The sequence below is a fragment of the Artemia franciscana genome, unplaced genomic scaffold (assembly GCF_032884065.1).
Source record: "Artemia franciscana unplaced genomic scaffold, ASM3288406v1 Scaffold_986, whole genome shotgun sequence".
Lineage (NCBI taxonomy): Eukaryota > Metazoa > Arthropoda > Branchiopoda > Anostraca > Artemiidae > Artemia > Artemia franciscana.
Window position 1 is genome coordinate 25,880 of NW_027069065.1, and position 19,970 is coordinate 45,849.

Below are 19,970 nucleotides of genomic sequence, written 5' to 3' on the forward strand. Positions count from 1 at the left end.
GGATGCGTGTTAATTTTTTTTTCCTAAGGGTAATTGAATCAAACCAACAGTCATAGAACACTGGTAGAGGGCTCATTTGAACAGAAACAAAAATCAGGTGTCCCTTTTTATTTGACCAAAAAGATTGGACGGCTGCTAGCCCCCCTCCCATGTCCCTTTTTTCCCCAAAAATTGTTTGATCAAAAGTTTCAGAGAGCCATTTTGTTCAGCACAGTTGAAATGACGTCGGATGACTTGCCCCCAACCACGCATTGCACCCCGGCCGAGGGCGGAGAATCAGGAGATCGGCACCTGCGCTACGCGAACCCTAATCGGTTTGCATGCGAAAGTTTGCTTTTGCTTTGTTTGCTTATGCAGTCCCTGAGGTGGGAATAAATTTCCAGCATTTTTATTGGGGGGGGGGGGAGGGGGACAAAAGGAGTTCACATTCGGATAGTCGAGGGGCATGGGCTGTGTAGTATGCTTTTCCAAATTATTGGGAGACAATTACCCCCCACCCCCCCCAAAAAAAAAAACAAAAAAAAAACGATGCCCCAGCCCTGAGATAAGGTCTGGGGATAAACGCATGCTAAGGATGATAAAGATAATGTATGACCTATGAAAACTAGTTTCATAGCCAAGAAAACAAATAACGGGTGAGAGAATGCATTATACTTTTATAACTTAGGCTATATATTTGCATATTAGGGGGGTGAGGGCAAGGTTAGGTTACTTTACCCCAACGCACCCCTAATGTGCAAATATATGTCGCAAATTATATTATTATATAAATTAAAGTATTTTATTTTGGTCATATCTTGGCATATTTTATTAAGATTAACATAACTTTACTTCTTGGGTGTGTTCCATATAATTCAAAACTACCTCTTTTTTTATTAAAGAAGCAATAAGACCGAGGCGTATCAAAATTTGTGAAGGGTGGGACACATTTTTTCCATGAAAATATAAAAAGGCCATTTTCAAAATTGTAGCTGGTGTCCCATTAATTGTGCTATTTCAACAAGAGTAAAAAGAAAATAGTTTCTATATTTTTTGGAAAACAAAAATCTGGGATTTTGGATCGACAAGGGAAAAAAAAATTAAAAAGAGAAAGCAAACATTTTGATTAGATTACTGATATCCAATTTTCAGTGATTGGGGTATAAGCTAAGAGTACCAATTTGGGAAAATACAGGGAGGAAGCAAGGATTTTGTTCAATTCTCTACATAAAGATACAAAAAGGCATCAATGTAAAAGTATTTTTCCGCATCTATTGGGGTAATTTTACATCCTTCCTTTAGGTGCTTCTGTATAGAACATGGTAGAAAACAAAAAAATTATCAATTACAAAGATAAAGAGTATTATAATTTTACTGATTTCTAGTCAAAAATCTAGTGATTTATGTGCTGATTTAAGTGTCTTTTTTTACAGGAATCTAGTATATTTTGTTTCACCAAGTGGCAATCCTGTTTTTGGCCCTGGATTCATTACTGAAAGTTTTGTTCTTCTAATCCGACCCTTTCGAAGATAATGAAAAGTAGCTAAACTAGAATTTTAGCAACTAAAATTTTACTAAGGGTTTACATAGTAGCCTAGCTTGACTATAACTTCCCAGAATGTTTTTGGCCCTGGGTTAATTAATGAAAGTTTCATTTTCCCTTTCCAAGATAGCCAAAAATAGCTTGTCTAGAATTTTACCTGCTGAAAGCTCACTGGGGCTTTTATTGGGGGATAGCAAATAACCGCTGAAGTCTCACCCATGCCCATTACACCGCTCTATTGTCCCAATATACAAATAGACCCTTAAAATACAACAGGAACGAAAGCTCAGAGGCCACTAAAAACGTGTAATCACGTCATTATAAGTATATAAGGCTTTGTATATGACGTCATTACAAGTATATAAGGGGGTGATTCAAAGAGAAATTTTAGTATAAATCCTACAATGGCAGAAGAATTGCCATTGAATTGTGCTAAATTGAATTTGTGCTTTCCCAGGAATTTCTGATAAACATTTGAACAATACATTACCCAAAGCAATATTATGCACATAAAATTGCAACGGATAAAATTTTCTACGGAGCATTTGAAAATACCCAGGGTGGATAATGTGGTCCATACGTCTCATTTGCGTCACCTCCCCATTTTGCTATTACCAGTCCGCTTGCACACTGTAAAAATTTTAGAAACAGTACCAATCGTCCCAACATTGGAACTAAGCATCGACACTGTTTCTGTTTTTGAGAAAACAGAAACAGAAAAAAAAGTTAGAAAAAAAAAACAGAACAGAAACAGAAACAGGTCAAACAAAAACAGGTGACCTGTTTCTGTAATCTGTTCTGTTTTTCGAAAAAACAGAAAACAGCTGTTTTTTAAAAAAAAAACAGCTGTTTTAACAGCTGTTTTTCCTTTTTTTCCTTACTTCTTCTATTTCTAATAGGAAAGAAAACTTCTTCTTGTTAAATCCTTTTAGTTACATACAAAAGATGAGCAACTTCGTGTAATTCAGCACACTAGCGTATTTTTAGGGGGGGGCGGAATTCGGCAAAATTTGTCATAAAATGCGGCCAATCGGGTGCAATTTCACCAAAAATTCTTAGGCCTAACGGCCGAATTGCATTTATTCTCAAATTCTTTGTCACTCATTTATTATAAAAGATTGTCGAAAAAAAATCGATTCTGACTCCAGAAGTCGAACGGATCCGTTACCTTGCAGAAAAGCATCACCTTAATTAGGTTAGAAACAAGAGGCAGAAGGACAACGGAATGGAAAGGGGAGAGGGAAAAATAGCAAGACCTCTTACATTAATGACATATAGTTTTAATTTCAAGTTTCCCTTAACTTCTCCAAACATAGAATTCAGAAGGCTTTTCTGTAAGAGCCAACAGTAAGGCAAAGAAACAAAAATTTTCGTCCCCTAAACCCTGCCTAAACCGGGGACGAAAATTTTTACATTTCTTTCGTTTTCTCGAACTTGCTTGACATTACTAAGATTTTTCTACGTTCAATAAGAATAGCAGACTTATACACCACGGTTGTCAAAAATCTCTAGCCCCCACTCTTTATAGGCTACTGGTACTTACGACCTTTAGGTGGGACGACCTTTTGGTGGGCTAAGTAAACATATGAGGGACTGTCTTGCTGCCACTCTTTCTTCTAAAGTCATTTGTTCATATGTACAAGGATCAAGATAAGCTGCACGCTGGTAGAGCTCCAACTTGAATCTAGGATTTTGCACAAAATACTTTTAACTGCATAAGCAGCTGATCCTTCAGGCGATTCTCAAGCGGCCTCGTCGATCTTGCTTCACAGAAGCTCACAAATCCCTTGATCAGCATGTATGCTTTGCTTGAAGTGGTGTAAGTGGACCCACTAGCCAGTTCGGTGGCCTCTTCAAAAGGGCTCAAACAACTTGTTGCACATTCTAAAAGTGACCAGTCTTGCTCAGTAAGTTCAAGTTCTCTAATTTTCGCATTGCGAACATTTACATCATAAAATTTCTGTAGAGCAGATTTTCTGCGTAACGAGGAACTAATCATCACGTAAGTGCTATTCCAACGCACTTTCATATCATGAGGGATGTGACCACTAAGTCCTATTTCTTTGCAAAGCCCTTCAAAGAGGTCGTGTTGAATATTTGACTTTTTTAGCAGCTTGACTGTCCGACGCAACTTTTTGAGTGCACCATTGAGTGAGACTGAGTCTTCAATTTCAGTAAAATCATTTGCACCAGTGGCCCATTCATCCCATTTAGTTTCTGTGTCGGAGTCGTACTCTTCCAAGTCATATACATCTGAAGCAGTGTCAACAATGTCTGAATCTGATATCAGGAAAGTCATCTTCTGTCAGACCAATCTCTGAGGAACATTGCTCTCTACTAGTGCCTTGTTCGGGTTCACCTTCATCATCTGAATCACATTCCGGTGTTTGCTCTACGTCAAATTCATTTCTCCCCAAATTTGAGGCCATTTGTGACACTGAGGTGGAGGCAGTGGCCAAAGCAAGATGAACGTTCAATTCCACCAATTTGACAAGCTTTTACGACGTTCGAGCCAGAATCAGTTACAACACAGAACAATTTGTCTTCAATTTCAAATTTCTTCAGGGCTACTCTGATTGCTGCAAGTATATTTGCTGCTGTATGCCGAACCTTGAGACGCTTAAAGTGCAAGATGCAACTGTGAATTACCCATTTTCCACTGACTAGCTTGGGGTAATGTACTGTCACTGCCAAGTATCCTCCCCCTGTATATGACCAGCAGTCAAATGTTAGAGATACCTTTCGTGCCTGATTCATATCCAATTTCAGTTTCAACAGTTTCTTTTTCTTTGCTTGAAACACATGCCTTTTTATGGTACGACCCGATGGAGGCAAAATACCGCCTGTCAAGGAGTGTATCAGTCAACGCATGGCTTGCTTGTCAAAAATGGAAAATGGTAACTTGTCTGCAAGTACTGTTCTTACACACTGTTTTGTCAATTTAAGTTGACTTGAGCGGTTGCGCAACATCAGAGAACGAATATCTCTAGTTCCTTTTCTAGAGAAAGAAAAATTGCTCTTTTGGTTCTTTGGCTGTTCTTCAGCTATCCCACATCCTGGCAATGAACCCTGTACTGTACGACAAACAACAGCTTCTGGGCCACTGGCAACATTATCCATGACCTGCCGTGCTGGTGCAGTAGAGGCAGATGACTGTACTTTCACCTTAATCTTATGAACATTTTCCAGGTGATTGACAAAAGTAGTTGAAGAACATCCACTAGCCTTGATAGTCTTTTCGCAAACCTTGCAGGTGATGCTGCATTTGTCTTTCACATCATAATTAGCCCAAACTGGCTTTTTCTTTATGATTTTGGGTAAAACTTCTACCTCTTCATCAGAGGAAATATCCATGACAGTTTTGCAGTAGTGCCTAAAAGTCATATGAATCAGTTTTTTTTTTTTTTAATTACAGACAGGCATTTTTCCTACAAGAATCCTGATACACCCAGTCAGGGTGACTAATTTTTGCATACAATTGCAAAAATTAATTTTTGCAATTGTAATTTTTGCAACATTGTTATCGACAATGTTGTTATGATTCTTTTGAAAAAAAAAAATCAATGTGATATTTGAATTCTGCATGTCCAATTGTGTGGTACTAGGGATAAAATAAGTCTGAGTTACAACATAGTACAAAAAAAAACAGAAAGGAAGAAGTTAAATGGGCTTGTGCTGTATCTGGAATGAGCTGACTGATAACAATAGGCCCTCATGCCTACAAAAGTGCTCATGCCTACAATCATCACAATCTCATGCCTCATGTCTACTCATGCCTACTAGAACCCTCATGCCTACAAAAGTTCAAATAGACTAGCATGGCTGGTCTAATTTAACTGTTCATAATTTTTACTTTTAGAATGCTTGCTCCAGCACACAAAATTAGACGAAGGAAGGACTAATTTTTGCATACAATGTAGTTATCGACAATGTTGTGATGATTCTTTTGAAAAAAAATTTTTTTTTTTTTTAAATCAATGTGATATTTGAATTCTGCATGTCCAATTGTGTGGTACTAGGGATAAAATAAGTCTGAGTTACAGCATAGTACAAAAACGAAAAAAAAGGAAGAAGTTAAATGGGCTTGTGCTGTATCTGGAATGAGCTGACTGATAACAATAGGCCTAGAACCCTCATGCATACAAAAGTTCAAATAGACTAGCATGGCTGGTCTAATTTAACTATTCATAATTTTTACCTTTTGGATGCTTGCTCCAGCACACAAAATTAGACGAAGGTTAGCAAAGAAATCGAGCTTCTAGTTTAGATGTCGCTATGATTTCACCTGAATATCAAAGAAATTACTCTTCTTGTTGACAAAGGACGATTTCGGTATCATGCCCGCTAGATAGCGCGGCATTCGAAAAAAAAAACAGAAAACAGATAAAAAAAAACAGGAACGGAAAAAAACAGATGAAAAAAAAATAGAACAGAAACAGAAACAGATCAAACAAAAACAGGTAGCCTGTTTCTGTTCTGTTTTTGTAAAAACAGAAACAGGCAAGAAAAAACAGAAACAGAAAACAGAAACAGTGCCGATGCTTAATTGGAACCAACAGCTTTGTGTAATTGTCTTTTTTTGGTAAATAAACATACTTTTTCTTACCTTTTTTATCAAGTTTTTTATAACTTTCAAGGGGTGCTGCTTAGATAAAATAAAAACTTGGCTTTTAAAAAAATACCATTTTGACAGTGAATTTAGCCATTTCTCTGGTATTAACAATTAAGAACGAACAGGCATATTTACTTGTAAGGTGGACATATAAGATTTTTTTTTTTTTTTACTTTCTCATCAACTGTATTATAGTTTTCAATGGACGTCAGGTGTCAGATAGAATGAAAGTGTGGCATCTCATATACATACAAATTTACACTACAGATTTAGCCATTTATGAATTATTAATCTTTGAATAAAAAGGCATGTCTAATATGGCATACTTTATGATTTTTTTTTTTTGGGGGGGGGGGGATTTCTCATCAGCCGTAGGTTCATAATACCTAATAATGGTAATTTAACAAAGAGCAAACTTTTGTACAAAGTCCAGGGCCATATTTTGCTCATTACCTCACCCTCGTCTGCTAATTATATTAAAATAAAACTTTTTGTTTTGGTAAAAGGTATTTCAATCTTTGGAATACTTCTAAAATATGTACCAAGTGAGAATCGCACCCTAACTATCCCAGTGGTAGAGAAGCATCCTACCACTGAACTATCGATGGTTAATGTACAATTGTACCAAATTGTTGTATCTACGTTGTGGAAGCAATAGAATGTTTCCTGAATTCTGGCATTTTAGAGGTTTGTTTTCATCCAAGAGGGAGGGGGCAGTCTATGGTAAAAATTAGCATATCTACGAAAAGCCAAGCGTTTCACCGAAATCTTAACACCCTGCTGAAAGCTATTAAAACTTGAAGAGAGAAACAAGAAACGGTTAGGTGAAACCGTTGGTTCCAATGTTGGGACGTATGGTGTAATTTCTAAAATCTTCCCAGTTCGCGAGCGCACTGGTAAAAATAGCGAAACCGGGTAATTGCTTTGGTAAAATGACCGTGTGACATGTGGACCACATTCGCCACCTTGAAAATTTTTAAATACGCTCCTTACCAGAAAAAACGACTGTCAGTTGGAGCTCCATTGGCTTGTCTTTGAGCACAGAGAGTGATGTCATTTGTCTCATTATTGTCATTCCATGAGAAGTAAAACATTCCTGAGCTTAGAAGTCGTCGCAGCTCAGCCACACGCTCTTCATCTTGGGAATGATTCCGAAGGGATAATAATGAAACTTGAGTAATACGAAATATTTCTGCTTCACCAATTTTTCCAACTGATGTCACACCAGTTACTAAAGCCAGGAACAAAACTGTGTCTTGACCTAGAAAAAATACTGTTCAGATAAAGAAGTCTTAAATTTCCTATGGTTGTTCTGTGTTTTCAAACACGGTATTTGGACAGTAGTGACTAGGGCAGTCAACCCAAACCCTACGTATTGGTTGAGCCCCATGACGCTCCATAATTAAATAACTGCTGAACTTTCGAGCAGAATTACACTGAACTATAACTTCAGTGGGAAAATACCACTAGCATAATTGCATTATGTATTGCAGAACAAGCATAACATGCGATATTACTGGACAGGAAATGGAGCTACATAACGTTGCAGTACTATGTTTTGTGTCAATAATAATAAAATAGCTTACAGCAGTAGAGACCCACAATCCCTGTGGCACTGCACATTTAGTGCCACGCTTACTTCTACACTTACTTTAGTGCCACACTTACACTTACCTACACTTACTTCTCCCAGCACCGGACTACCATTCACCCAAGGTCCAGCGTACCATGATGACCAGCTTTTTGTTTTTGTTTTGTTATACCTGACGGTATATTTATTTTACCTCAGTGCTTCCACTATCCCAAAACCATCGAGGAATTCCCAGAAAGTACCCAATTTCCCCGAAGCAAATCAAAGTTCCAAAAATCAAAAGTCGTCATGGAATTTTATCAAAACTTATTGGATTGGTCAAAAAGACTGTGGCTGTAGGTACAATTATCAACATACGTCTGTGGACTCCTGCGGTGATTATTTTAGAGCAATAGCTTACCTGTTTTCGTCTCGAATTCATTTTCTTGCTTTTGGGATTAAATTGGACAACCATACAATAGCTAAAAACTGAAAAGAGTTAAATATGGTCAATAGATTCGATTAGCCACAATTTAAAATAAGAATTCTGATAACGATGTTTTTCATCTTCTTCCAGCAAGCCACCATTACCCAAAGTGAAGCAAGTCTTAAGATGGGGGGGGGGGCTATATCATTGCTCATCAATGAGTGGTTAATCTCATATTATGGTCCCGTTTCTTCATTTACAGGCAACTTGAATACAAATTCAGTGATAGGGTGTAACAATTTTGTAGCAACCGATCAGCAACAACAATCCATAGGAGGTAGTTTTTAAATGCAGTTGCCACTTTATCCATCTGTGTATCTCGTATGCTAGTAAGTCACTAAAAATCTATAAAAAATGTCTCGCATGTAAAGAAATCAGTGGGGTAGTTGTATTTTACATAACACATTCTAACCCCGAAATCCTGACTCGTTTACTGAAATCATGAAGCATTAGGTAGCGTATTATAATTTAAGACTATTTCTAAGAACAATAGGCCAACAGCTTTTTTACTTAGGAATAAACTAGTATGGCGAGGCATTGCCACTTTAGAATGAAAATATAGGGCCTTTAAACTAAAGTGAAATCCCGAGAAAAACCTCGGAAAGTCAAAGAAGGCAAAAAATATTTTACAAACTAAATAAAAAAACGAAAACAAAAAACAAGATTACTCAGAAAAGGTACGAGGGTCATAATTTTTTCAGAGAAGTCACTTATCTCCTCTTTCTACGAAACCTCTTTTTACAAAAAAAAACCTTCGAAAGAAAAATCAGATTACATCTGGAGAAGATAATATTAGGCGGATAAGCCGGATAAGGGTTGCTCGAACGCACTCTAAAATTTCAGCATAAATGGTTTTCTCAAGGACAATCGAAGACATTAATAAATGTAATGAATCTACTAAATAGCTTAGCGATAAAACAAACACCAAGTAGAATGAAGGATATAATTTGTCCTTGATTTTTCTTCGATTTTGGGGGTAAAAGGATATTTTTAACAATAGGCTGTTAATATCTATGATAGCGCTACCTATTCTTTTTCATTTTTAGATCCATAGAAACAGTACAAGCCACTCGAACTATTTGATGACAGATTTCTTTAGAGATGTCTTGACAGATTTTGATAGGAAAATAACAGACACACATGCACAGACAAAGAATAAAAATACAACTACGCATTAATTAAACATTACCACTTACCACCTCCGAGACTTGCGAGCAGACCTTTCAAAATAAAATATAGTAAGTTTATAACAGATAACAGACACACATACAGAGACGAAAAAAACCATTAGTTTTTAAGAAAAATAATCAGTTAAGAATTTTTGAGGAAAAAAAACAGAAAAAAAAGTTTTAATCAGTGTCGGATGAGCTTCATACATTGACATAAACAGGCGTTCAATTGTAAATACAAAAGGAAGAAATTTCCCTGCTTGTACTCTTACACCATCCTTTGTGTAAAAACTGGAAAACGGTTTACAAAACAAGTTACCTTATGTTCCTGGTCAGAGAATGAACTAATCTTAATAAATAATGGCAATTAAAAAAATTAACAAAGAATTAAAATGTGCAAGTTTGGACTTTTTGCCAGCTATTTTTTGTCAGGACTATTTTTCTTACCAGCCCTAAAGTAATTCTGCCACAATTAATAAAAAAGATTATATGTCTTATGTTGCTTGAAATAAACATTCTCTATTACTTCTTTCAGATTAAGACATGGGTTAGGCTTTAGATCAATCTAGGCACAACTCTTAAAAATAAGTCATGTGTCTCAAGCAGTGTTGGGAAATACTTAAGTAAAGTACTTAAGTAATTACTTAAGTAAAAATTCTGAATAGTTGTACTCTACTTAAGTACAAAATTTCTGAAGTACTTAATACTTATACTTAAGTAAAAAATTGAAGTACTTAAGGTTATTTAAGTACTTAAGTACTTTCTTCTTGGTACAGAAAAATTATACCAGCATAATGCAGGGCTGATGTGACCTTGTCGCTGCCTATATGTCGGTGGATTTTAGTCTTTGAGAACAGCGGCTCCCAGCCTGGTACAAAATTTCAAAAAAGGACGCTATCATGGTGGAACTACCATATATATTGAACGGAAAGTTTTTTGTGATAAAGGAAAAATTCAGAAGGATGGTGCAGTATCTATAGTGACCCCCTCATATAAGGTTTGTGGATGGTTTCGGTTACAAATTTTAATTTTAATTAATGAAAATTTTTGCTTTTTTTCTTTCCTTAGCTGCCTAGTCTAGGGTAATACCATTTTACTGACTATTTGGGCATTTTTATTGGTAAAACTACCTGAGCTTGTGAAAAAGCCTAGACAGACAAACCCAAGACACAAGCACAGACAATTCAGTTTTTGTTGGACCAACTGTCTTAGCTTATAATTGGGTTCACTTGCATGACATTCGAGCCAGATAGGAGGCCCTTGTAGGCTTTGGACGCTTATTCCCCTTGCAATTTCAGTCAACTTACTGTTCAACTAACATTAAATTAACTTTCTTATTAGTACAAAAGTCTAAGTTTATAAACTGAATCAATTGCCTTGCCTGAAACTCAATGCAGAATGGCCCCATTCTGACTTTAGACGATTGTTTGCCTCTCATTCTTCTCATTGTTGTTGGTTTTTGAATTAAAATGGAATAGTTGTGGGCATTAAGTCATGGCTAATTGTAGAAAAGGCCAAGACACATAGTCGAACTATGTTGTCACTAGAGTGAGAAGCGGACCTGGCATTAATCCCCCTCCCCCTCATTAGGATTGTATAAAAATGCTGTTAGTTCATTTGTTAATAGATGTGTCTATCTATTATCCGTCCATGCGTCATTGCTAGGGCAGTAGAACCAGGGTAGATAGTCAAAAATCTAAGAAACCTATAGTTTTCCAAGTGTTTGGTTAGCCAAAGACTTGGAAAACTTAGTGTCTGGAGATGAATACTTTGATCTTTGTGATAAAGAAACAACTCATTATAATTCTGGCAGCCGTGGTCGTGAAAACAATTCTGTGAAGATGGAGATTTCATCATATTTGAATGAGAGGCGAAAGGAACTATATGTGCTCAAAGTGTACCCAAGGGTGACGAAAGTTTTCAGGAAGTATAACTGTGTCATTCCTTTGTCTGCATCCGCAGAACGACTATTTTCGGTAGGTGGTGGAATTTTTACTCCAAAAAGAAACATACTCAGAGATGGTATGTTTGAAAAGCTTCTGCTGTTGAAAGGAGCAACTAAGAAATTAAGTTAAGTTATGATGAAGCTGTAATGAATGAACCTTGTAAATTCTTTTCTTTTTATATCTTAACTGAAGTAAAATTCGATTTTCACGAAACCAATTAATTTTTTTCATGAAAACTATCGTTTTTTCTGAAAAGCGGTCGATTTCTCGGCAGAATCTTGCTTATCTTGTCTACTTGGAAAGGAAATGGATATTAAAGAAGTGTTTTGTGTGTGATTTACTGTAAGTAAAACATTAATACTTGAGTAAAATACTGAATATTGAAGTAAAATCGAAATACTTGAGTACTTAAGTACTAAAGTACTTTTTCAAAAGTACTTATTACCTAAGTAGATTTTTAGAGAAGTACTTAATACTTGTACTTAAGTAAAAATTTCTCTCAGTACTTGGTACTTGTACTTGAGTAAAAAAAAGAAGTACTTGGCACAACACTGGTCTCAAGGATCTCCTCCAGTTTCTATTATTCCTGTTTTATATTTTTTCTTCATGATTCAAGTACTTTTATCGCGCAACCTTTTTGTATTTTGAACAAAATGCGAGTAAAAAAAAAACACTGTTTCTAACAGTTTTACGAGACACTTTCATTTTTGCCACCCTACTTTAGCCCTTCAACAGACCTTCTAAACTCTTAAAGCGGTATTACCTGAAATCTGCGCTATTTTATACTTCTCAATTGACTATTCAGTTACTTTTTTCAACCACTACAAAATAATTTCCAGCTCAAATTACGTTATTATGAGTTCAATAAATTTATAATCTATGGCACATCTTATTCAAAATGTTTTTTAATGCTACATTACATGAACATCACAAGTCGTGCTCGGAGATGAGTGGGGGACTTTGGGCTTAATCAGCTCTCAATAAATAAATGCTACAAGTATACTTTTATGACGCTGTAGAGAATTTTCACGGTTCTTGCATGTCAACCCTGTTCTTCAACTAAATTTAGATATTATCTAGCCTCTACCCAGCCCAATCCTAACAACTATACTAGCTGGTGACTTTTAGCTTTCGTGTTGCCACTAGAATCGTTTTAACCTATTCAAAGGTATCTTCGGAGACCACACTGCCTTTCAATGACATATAAACAACAGTTAAATGCGGAAAATGACTGTGAACAGCAACAAAACAATCTCTGGATATTTCGGTCGCATATACAGTGGCCATTATCAGCAGATAAACTGTATGAATTTATCTGCTGATGACGACCACTATATATACGATCGAAGTATCCAGAGGTTATTTTGTTGTCGTTCACTGTCTAATAAAAGGATTTTACGTATTCAACTTATTTATATAGCCTAGTCAAAAGTTCGAATCCTTGCGTAAATGTTTGCAAACTTTCGCTTATTATAGTCCTCCTTACACTTCTATTAAACCTATGAGGTAGCAATCACCAAATGTTTTTATTTCCGTGAACTCGATGTTTGACCTTATATTAAATCACTTGAAGAAAACTTTAAGATGCATTTTCTAATTTTCCGGATTCAGTCAAGGCGCTTTTTTGTTATATATGCACGATTGCAAGTTCAATTCCAATCATATAAATAATAAGCGTTTTACTTTACCAAACTATAAGCATTCGCATCAAGAAGGTAAATATTTTTTTGGTTATAGCTTTTCCTGAAGTGGTTCTCGCTTTAATACTCCCATAATAGTTACCCTCAAATGTTCATCTCACCTACATAGGTACCATATCCAAATAGCTTTCAAATTATGGTGGAATCATTCACCCTGTTCATCAATGACTATACCATGGTTTTGGAAAATTAGAAAGATTAGAAAAAAAGCAAGTTGATTCTTACAACCAAATATTTTAAGCTCTCCAAGAGTTGCTTGACAATTTCAAGCAGTTTTTCCTTTGTATTCTTATTCCGTTGTTCCATCCATTCCATATAGTTTCAAAATTTCCACAGATATAAATTTTTGTTCTACCTGTTCAACAGCTATAACAACTAAAACTTGAAAATATATGCTTAACCTTAAACAGAAAGATAGAAAAAAAGGACAATAGATAAAAAAAAACTTATATTTCAAATAAAGTCTTACCAGCATTCAACTGCAAGACCCCTAAGCAGGCATAAGCGTCAACTGTTTTCTTGTAATTCCATGTTCTTTTAATCTCTCATCTTCGTCAGAACCTATTCAGAAGGAATAATTAATTTCAATGACATTGATTGCTAGTAAATTCAATCACAAAAAGTCTTTCTCTATGTAATTCCTATGTGTCCACAACTCTAGCCAATCACTAACCTGGAACAACCACGTTATGTTATATGACGGGTACCCGAAGCGAAGAACTTCCACTTTACTACTAGAGTCAGTAGCCTTAAGGTTACTGATTCTTATAAGAGAATATATATTCTGTTTTTCTTTTTTTTTTTTATGTCTGTTGTCCAACAAGCTTTTTGAATAGTTAAAGACAAAGCTCGAGTGTCGTCTATAGTAAAGTACCATGGGGCTACAAAGTGGTGTTGTTCCTCAGAACCACTTAGTATGGAAAGAGCGGTTGTAAAAATTTTAGAGGGGACTTATTCGATTAGAAATTGAAAATTCTAGTGCCCTTTTTTAAAATTCAAAAGATTGGAGGATAACCGGCTCACTACGCCCCTTTTAGCTGCCCTCTCCCAAAAGAAGTCTAATAAAAATTTTAAAACAGTCATTTGCTAAAAATCCATGGTATCCTCTAGGGATGCCATGCTTCTCACAGCCCCCAGGGGAAGCTTTGTACAATATGCAATTCGCCCATTGTTTATATGCATGATGTTTCATTGGGAAAGGAGGGAATCTTTGATCTCAGGGCTGTCTGAAAGGGCGTCAAGGTGGAATTTCGGGAAACACTGAACTAAATCAAAAGACACTAAGTGCATCCTGGTTATTAAAAAGGCGTATCTATATCATAGGATCGGATAAGGGTACTGACTTGAAACCTTCAGGGCAGCTACTACTATGACTGAAACTGGAACTAGTTACGACTGCACCTATTTTCAACTGTGGCTATTTGCGATTTCGATTACGACTACGACTACTCATGACTGTGACTACAAGTACTTGTGACTGCGACTATTTCTACTTTCGGCTACTTTTAGGGAACACTGAGAAGGATATTGAGCAACACTGATGCATACTATAAGCATACTCAAAAGGGCGCATCAGCAGTATCTCAGGGACAACTGGGGGTATTAAGTTGAAACTTTCAAGATATGCTGAGGGGATTTTGGAAAGTGTTTGGAGGGCAACCAGCCTTGCCCTTTTACATGTTCCCTCCCAAACACTATTCGAAAGTTTGGGGAGGGAGAAATGTTCACAATAGTCAAACGGTCACACCCCCATAGCACCCGGGGCAGAAGTTGTAAATTATGTAATTTGTTCATTGTTTACTTACAGTATTCATCATTGGGAAAGAGGGGAACGTTTGATCCTGGTTATGTCAAAAAGACTTAGGTTATTAACGTGAAACTTCAGTGAACATTAAGAAGGATGTCAAGCTAAATAAAGATACTTAACACTTCCGGGTTATCAAGAAGGCGTATCTGAAATATCTTGGGAACAGCCAAGGGTATTTAATTGAAACTTTCAGGGCCAATGCTATTAATATTACTGCGGCTACAACTGCGACTGACACTACTTGCGACTGCAACTGTGCCCAATACTACTTGGAAGTACGAATATGAATAATTGTAATCACTTGTAACTGCGACTAGGATTACCGATAGGATTACGACTACTGGCGACGGCTATTCCGACTGCGACTGCAACAACTTTGTCACTAGGATGGTGACTAATTGCGACTACAACTACTTGCGATTGCGGCAATTTGCGACTACGACTACTTACGACTGCAACAATTTTTAAATGGGACAGACTACCATAACAGTTACTACAACTACGACTAAGGCTACTTGCGAATGTGACTACTTGCAACTGCAACTACTCTTGACTATTACCGTGACTACTTGCGACTGGAATGCAACAGCTTATGACTGTAACTGCTACTACTTGCAACAGCAACTACAAATCGCGACTGTGACTGCAAGTACTATTGCTACTTCTACCACTACAACTATAACTATTGAACTAAACCAAAAGAGTTTAGATTCATCCTACTTGTCAAAATGGCATAGTGCGCCCATGTTGTCAAAATAGTTTATCTGCAATATGTCACGAAGGACTAAGGTCTTTCATTTGAAAATTTCAGAAAATGTTCAAGAGGATGTTGCACCAAATCAAAAAACACTAAGTGAATCTAAGTCATCAAAAGGTCGTATCTCTATTGATCTCTGGAACAGCTATGGGTATTAAGTCAAAACTTTCAGGAAATGCTAAGAGGGTTGTTAAACAAAACCAAAGACACTATATGCATCCAGGTTGTCAAAATGGCATATCTTCAGTATTCAAGAAATGGTTTTAAGTTGAAACATTCAGAGATTGTTGAAGGGGAATTTGACTTAAAGAAACTATGCGCATCCCGGTTGTCAATAGACGTAGCTGCATCTGATCAGCAACAGCTAAGATTAATATGTGAAAACTTCCAGGAAATGTCGACTGTGATGCTGAACTAAATCAAAAGACATCATATACATCCGTGTGTCAAAATAGCATGTCAGCAATATCTCAGGAACAGCTAAGGGCATTAACTTACATATTTCAGAGAATGTTGAGGGTGATATTCAATTTAATCAAAATAAAACTATATGCATCCCTGGTTGTCAAAAAGGTATTTCTGTAACATCTCAGGATCAGCTAATGGTATTTGGTTCAAAGTTTCAGGGGACTCAATCTAAAGCTCCTATGTAAATCCAGCTATTAAAATGGCATGCGAAGTTAAGGGTATGGAAAAGTTAAAGATATTGAAAGTTAAGGGTATGGAAAAGTTATATACTGTGGAAAAGCTAAAGGTATTAGCTTGAAATTTTTAGAAAAGGTGAAGGGGTATATTGAACTCAATAAAAAGGCACTATACACATCCTAGTTGTCAAAAGGGCGTATCTGCAATATCTAAGGAACGGCTAATGGCACTTAGTTGAACACATTTCCTTTATATATAATATTTTGAACATTCTCCCAGAATTTTGAACATTCAAACCGAAAAGAAATAAAAATAAATAATCATTTCAAACACAAAGATAACAGATATTGATATAGATGAATAAATAAATCTTAAAACGAACTAAAATTTAAAAGATATGAGTTTGGCTACTCCTCCTTTCTGCTACCCTAACCGTAAAGATTCTAAAGCATATCGTGTCAGTTGCACCTAACAAAAAACAAAATAAATTATCAACATTTTTTTTATTAAATATTGAAAAATAAAAAAGACAGTTAAATAAATATTGAATTGCTGATATTTCCAGGAACTAATACGAATATACATTAAACATTTAGTTTATTTTCATTAGTTATTTCCAGTTATCTTTATCATTAGAATGATTTTTTTTTTTACTTTTCGTCGATATTTTGCAAATATCGACGTTTCATTTAATGCAAATGATACAATAAGCTTTAAAATTTTTCTGGTTAGGGGAGAGGGGCAGTAGCTAAACTTATATTTGTAGCAATTTTCGCTCGTTTTAATTTTACCCTGACTATTCGATTTAAACTTCACTCGTTTCAAGATTTACCTATTTATCTTTAGGGTTTATATGGTTATTTGTGTTAATTTGTTCTTTTTGGTTTTCGATTATTCTTTGATAGTAATTTTTGGTCGTTTTGAACTATTATAAAGCTTTATTTCTACTCGTCTTAAGTTTAATATGACTCTTTACTTTTCTTTGAAAAAGTTCTTTTTCAGAAATTTGCATTTTTAAATAATTTTAAAACAAACAGCAATCTCACATGACTTAACTTACAGAGTCTTTCAATCGACTTCAAAACTCTTCAAGGTACATTACAGGGTGTTCTAAAAGTCAATGTGTATTTCCAACAAATCAGCAGCTTAGAAAAAGGGGAGAGACAGCAAAACCTGTCAAAGTTTGTCCCCCAAACCAATCGACTATAGAAATAACGACTATAGAATAAAAAAGATAGTTAAATAAAAAATATTGAATAGCTAATATATATACACCATACATTCATACAATGATAAATTATTTTCAAAGTAGAAATAAGTATTTATAAGAAAATTGAGGCTATCTTACAAATTAGCTTTCACTTTTTTCTTTAGTAGTATAAGTTTTCTTATAGTGAAATAAAATTTTACAATTTCCAGCCGTCCAACCACTAGGATTCTTACCAGGACAGAAACATCAGTTCTTCTCATATAAGGGAAGAAGGAGAGAGAGAGCGAAATTTGTTAAAATTTGTCCCCCAAACCAATCGACTATAGACATAACGACTACAGAATAAAAAAGACGATTAAATAAAGTATTGAATAGCTAATATATATACACAATACATTCATACGATGGTAAATCATTTTCAAAGTAGAAACAAGTATTTATAAGAAAATTGAGACTATCTTAGAAATTAGCTTTCACTTTTTCATCTAGTAGTATAAGTTTTTCATATAGTGAAATAAAATTTTCTTTATTTCACTATATAACTAGGATTCTTACTAGAACAGAAACAGTAGTTCTTCAAGGGGAATAAAACGGTTAAAAAATCCTTTTGCGACTATAATTCATTCTTTACAAGAATTTCTGCTTGCCTCAAAATGCGATATACGTTGAGAATACTGAATTCAATAAATTTAAAATTTAATAAATTTAAAATTTCAGTATTTGGAACTGGTCCCTTAAAAATAAATACTTGTGATTAATACTGAAATTGAACTGGCCCCTTTATTTTAAGGGACCAATATTTGAAACTGGTCCCTTGAAATAAAGACCAGTTTTTCATTTCTGAGGAAAAAATTATTGTTAATTTATTCAATGGTCATTTTTTGTATTCTCTCACCCCCTAACTTTTTTTGTGACTCGATGTAGAGGAAAGGTTTAAAAAAAAACACCTGTACTTGTCGCCTTTTAGGAAATATACTAAATTATAATTCAATTATTATCCCTAAATGTCACTAAGGAAATCTAGCAGATGCTGGAATTTTGCAGACAGTGTTCTGGAATATGTCTCAGGCATATGCATGGGCAGTCTTTCTATTCTATTTTCAGCGTACTTGTTTCTATTGTGTCTCAAAAAAAAAAGTGCCAATGCGTATTTGGGCAATATACTTAAATTTCGGCAAGTTAGTTTACTTGAATTTTCCTTTAGGAATCTACTAGAACTTTGCTCAGGAAATCTAACTATGCTTTGGCTAAGGAATGTGCTAAACCTCATTTGGGAGATCAACTATAGTTTATGGTAGAATCTAAGTCTCTTAGAAATTGGACAAGGAATTTCCTACAAAGAATCAACAGTGTTGTAACTTATTTGCAGGACATATTTGCAGCCAGAGAAGTACAGACTCGTAACCTACTGGAGAGACCACATAGCATGGCTTACCAGAATAATTTATATAAACAGACACCACAACCAATTGAAATTACCTTAATTACCTTAATTCGCACTTCAGAGCTGTGCTATTGGATCTGTGTTGCTCTGTAAGTGATGATGAGTGACATCTGTTACTGATATGGATCTTGCCAGCAGTATTTCCACTTCCTGCATGATCATTTACTATCCAGTGACTTCTTGAAAGTTATAGGTGAGGTTGCTAACACTGTAGACTCGGAGAGGGAATTCCAGTCGTTGACAATTCTTTCGGAGAAGAAGTTTTGACGCATTCTTGTGTTCACAAGGCATTTAGGAAGTTTCTTTGAATGGCCCCTTGTATGGGATTGGTAGGACATATTCAGGTTGAGGAGACTAGATGTGTCATTAGAGAATTTATGGGTAAGCAGCATATAACCTCGTCTGCGGCGGTGCACCAGAGTGGGTAATTTGAGTTTTTTTTTAGTCTTTCATCGTAGGGGAGGTAATAGCCTTGGTGGCACGCCCTCAAGAAGTCTCGTGTCGCCTTTATATTGGGGAGCGGCTATACAGCTTCCAAAGTCAAGGTTCGGTCTTACGATGACCTTATAAAGTTTAAGAAAGACTTTGGGTGATATGCTTGTAATAGATCTCTTGAGTAGGCCAAGTCCTGTATTAGACTTAGAAACCACATTTCTTATGTGGGAGTGAAACTTGAGCTGATTATCAACGAGTACACCGAAGTCCCTTTCTTCATTGTGGGTTTGAAGATCAATTCTTGTTCGCCTCTCAGGATTCCACATTGAGTACACTGCGTTTTCATTCTTTGGTCCAAAGTGCAAGTTCAATGAAATGTTCCAAAGTGAAATGTTAAATTTCAGGTAATATCTTATTTTTCTTTAACTTCAAAATTGTTTGAAATCGATTTGGTATTGACCACAGATTACTGATCTGCTTTTGTACCAAAATAATTCTATATTGCACTTGATTTAAAAGATGTACATATGGTTCTGGAAGAGAGACTGATGAATCTAACTCATCAAGTGCCAGGAAATCCCACAGAAGCCTGTATTCATGCCCAGACAGACTTCTGTAATTCTGACTAAAAAGGTTGCAAAACTATTACACGATGAGGGATAAATG

The 19,970-nt window shown here is 35.8% G+C and overlaps 1 protein-coding gene across 1 annotated transcript in view; it reads right to left on the reverse strand.

Annotated features, from left to right (window-relative positions):
• LOC136043780 (synaptojanin-1-like) overlaps positions 1–19,207 on the reverse strand; it is a 42,174-nt gene extending 22,967 nt beyond the window's left edge. The window contains exons 1-3 of the mRNA XM_065728694.1: positions 19,036–19,207; positions 15,137–15,265; positions 7,128–7,395 (exon numbers count right to left, since the gene is read on the reverse strand). Of these exons, the coding sequence (XP_065584766.1) occupies positions 7,128–7,395; positions 15,137–15,265; positions 19,036–19,207 (569 nt within the window). The remainder of the gene's footprint in view (positions 1–7,127; positions 7,396–15,136; positions 15,266–19,035) is intronic.
• Between the last annotated feature and the right edge of the window lie 763 nt (positions 19,208–19,970).